At 33.4% G+C, this 2,755-nt stretch overlaps 1 protein-coding gene across 1 annotated transcript in view; it reads right to left on the bottom strand.

The window, feature by feature from the left end:
• Positions 1-832: 832 nt before the first annotated feature.
• LOC106461700 (cholecystokinin receptor-like) overlaps positions 833-2,755 on the bottom strand; it is a 50,348-nt gene continuing 48,425 nt past the window's right edge. Inside the window, exons 3-4 of the mRNA XM_022388719.1 lie at positions 1,754-1,924; positions 833-1,389 (exon numbers count right to left, since the gene is read on the bottom strand). Of these exons, the coding sequence (XP_022244427.1) occupies positions 833-1,389; positions 1,754-1,924 (728 nt within the window). The remainder of the gene's footprint in view (positions 1,390-1,753; positions 1,925-2,755) is intronic.

Raw genomic sequence — 2,755 nt, 5'->3', positions numbered from 1 at the left:
CTTGAAAAGTACGTAAGGTTAGAAACTAATGTAATCATAAAAAAAAGTGTTACCACAGTTTAAGCGCTTTTGGGAGATGGACCTTGAAGAAGAAAGGTTGATATTCCGAAAGGACTTGATTTCGTTAATTTTGATAATTCTTTCAAGAAGTTATTTTTCTCTTTAGTATTGAAGTTTTATAAGCACTGCTTTGACGTATAAGTGGATTAATTGACTGGAGAACCTTTTGTCTCACGAAGAAATCAAGCAGCAGTTTGTTAAGTGAGAAGTAACAATTCACTTAAGTATAGTTCCCGCCATTTTGAGCTTATTTATGAAACGCTTGTTGTTTCTTTACCAATACAACAATAACATATAGCCGTCATGAAAGAAACGAAGACGACGTTTGCTTTCTTTCACTAGGCAGTTGCAGTTCAATAAGTTCTCAAACTTACTATGTCTATTCTATTCTGCCTAAAGTTACACTGAAATAACATATAGTATTCTCACCACAAAAGTCCAAGCATCTTCTTACTTGCACTATCTTGACAGTGTTACTTGCACTATCTTGATAGTGTTACTTGCACTATCTTGACAGTGGACTTTATTCTAATTTAATTTTATTCAATAACCGTTATTTTTTCAAAGTTATTATTTCATCTAGACATGAATTATCGTATTTATATTTTGATTTTATACATATACATAAATATCAATTAGAGTAACAGTATCTTCCCACGTTCTTCATATTCTGTAGCAAAGCTATTGTGTTTTTGCAAAGCTCAATAAAAGCCTATGAAATATGTTGATGTTTTAGCTTTACTTATAACAGAAGCTAAAATTGATCACTTTTTTATAAAGTGATTGGCTCGTTTTGTTTGAATACAACACTGTCTTGTTTGCGGAAATTGACAGTAGTTTTGAAGGTTGCTGACAGACTTCCGTCTGGGCGAGATTTCCAACTTTTGTTCTTACAGCCAAATAAGGCCATAAAATTTTCTCGAAACTTAGAATTCATGAAACAGTAAGTGATTGGATTGCAGCAAGAGGATGTGTAAGCCAGTAAATGGAAGAAGGAGATACCGTAGTAACCGAGTCCTCGGTAAACGACGACAGGATCGAAAAGAGTGATGGTATTAAGAATATAAATTGGTGTCCAGCAAAGAAAAAATTCTAAGACAACGACGAACAACATTTTGATTACTCGTTTCTTCTGTGCAAGTGATCTGTCTGTGTTAGTGACTGCCTGCACTGACATGATGTCTGTTTCTCGAGTAGTTTGGTTCTCAGTCGTTAGTACACAACTGGATGAAGAACATGGAGAGTTAGGGTTGGATCTCACGAGGATACTGCGCAAGACATTCCGACTTGAAGATTGGCTACTTTTTATTGCACTTTGAGTTCTAGTTCCTAAGAGAAAAATATAAAGTGAATAAAGTCCAACGAATTACATATATAGATATATTTTACACAGACCATTTGAAATTATACAAATTTTCATTCACTTTTTACTTACAAGCTACAATAATGCTAAACATTAGTATTATAGCATTACAGTCGCTTGTTTTAAGTTTTCTTTTAACTTCTTTTAAGTAACTGAATCAATAATTATAAAACGGAGATCAAGTAATGTAATTACAGGTTAAACTTAACAAGTTTTAAAATTATTTGTTAATTGTAGTCTACATTTCACGATAATGGTAACTGATCAAATCAAATTTATTCTATTATAACATATTGAAATGAACTGTAACTGCAGTAAGATCACACTAACCTTGAGTGAATGAAACTTCGGGTCGCATAGCTCTCCACAAGGTGGCGGTGATGAGGGAATACGTAACCACCATAATAAGCAGAGGCACCACCAGGAGGAGAATGTCAAGCAATATATTAAAAAGTCGTTCAGCAGTGATAGTCGGCCAACTCTCTCGACATTTGTATTTATCTAATAAAGAAAAATAACGCAAAAAAAAAGAAATTATCTTCTGCCAGACTAAATTATTTCACAAATTTGCTAAAACAACTAAAAATTTGCTACTTTCTATTAAAAAAAGTAATAATATATTTATTTGATATTTATGCTTACCGCCCCCCCAGTGGCAGCGGCAGGTCTGCGGACTTACAACGCTAGAAACCGGGTTTCGATACCCGTGATGGGCAGAGCACAGATAGCCCATTGTGCAGCTTTGTGCTTAACTATAAACAAACAAACAATTCATGCTTACCTTATTCAAGATACAAAAGTAAATTGTTTATTGGATTGAATTTCAGTATCTACCCTGTATATATGTCTACATGATGTCATTTTGATAAGTCAAACTAATATATTTTTTATTAAAGTAATAAGTTGTCTTTACGATCTAGGTTTTAATTTCTTTAGTTAGCAGAACCTATATTTTTCTTGTAAGTGATTGTTTTACGAATGAGAACGTGAAACAATAACTTTAAACAGTTGTTGTTGTTGTTATTAAGCACAAATCTACACAAAGAGGTGCCGAAACAATAAATTTAAATGGTATTAATATTAGCTTCCAGATAGAGCGAGCTACCTACTTAGATCAAAAATACAAATGAACTTCAATTCCTGTATAATTAAACGAGTGGATGGGTGTGTACGTGTGCATGGAAAGGTTTTTTTTTAAAGTCCATTAAACTATATAAGAGTCGCCGAGACGCCCCATACGATCATCAAATACGCTCTGAACTTTACGTATCTAATCTCATATGTGAGTAGTCTAGGCAGGTCACTTAGCTCTTTTAATTACTTTAAATATAC

The sequence above is a fragment of the Limulus polyphemus genome, unplaced genomic scaffold (assembly GCF_000517525.1).
Source record: "Limulus polyphemus unplaced genomic scaffold, Limulus_polyphemus-2.1.2 Scaffold1013, whole genome shotgun sequence".
In the NCBI taxonomy this organism is placed as follows: Eukaryota; Metazoa; Arthropoda; class Merostomata; order Xiphosura; family Limulidae; genus Limulus; species Limulus polyphemus.
The sequence above is the reverse complement of the archived record's forward strand: the minus strand, read 5'-3'. Positions and strand labels throughout refer to the sequence as shown.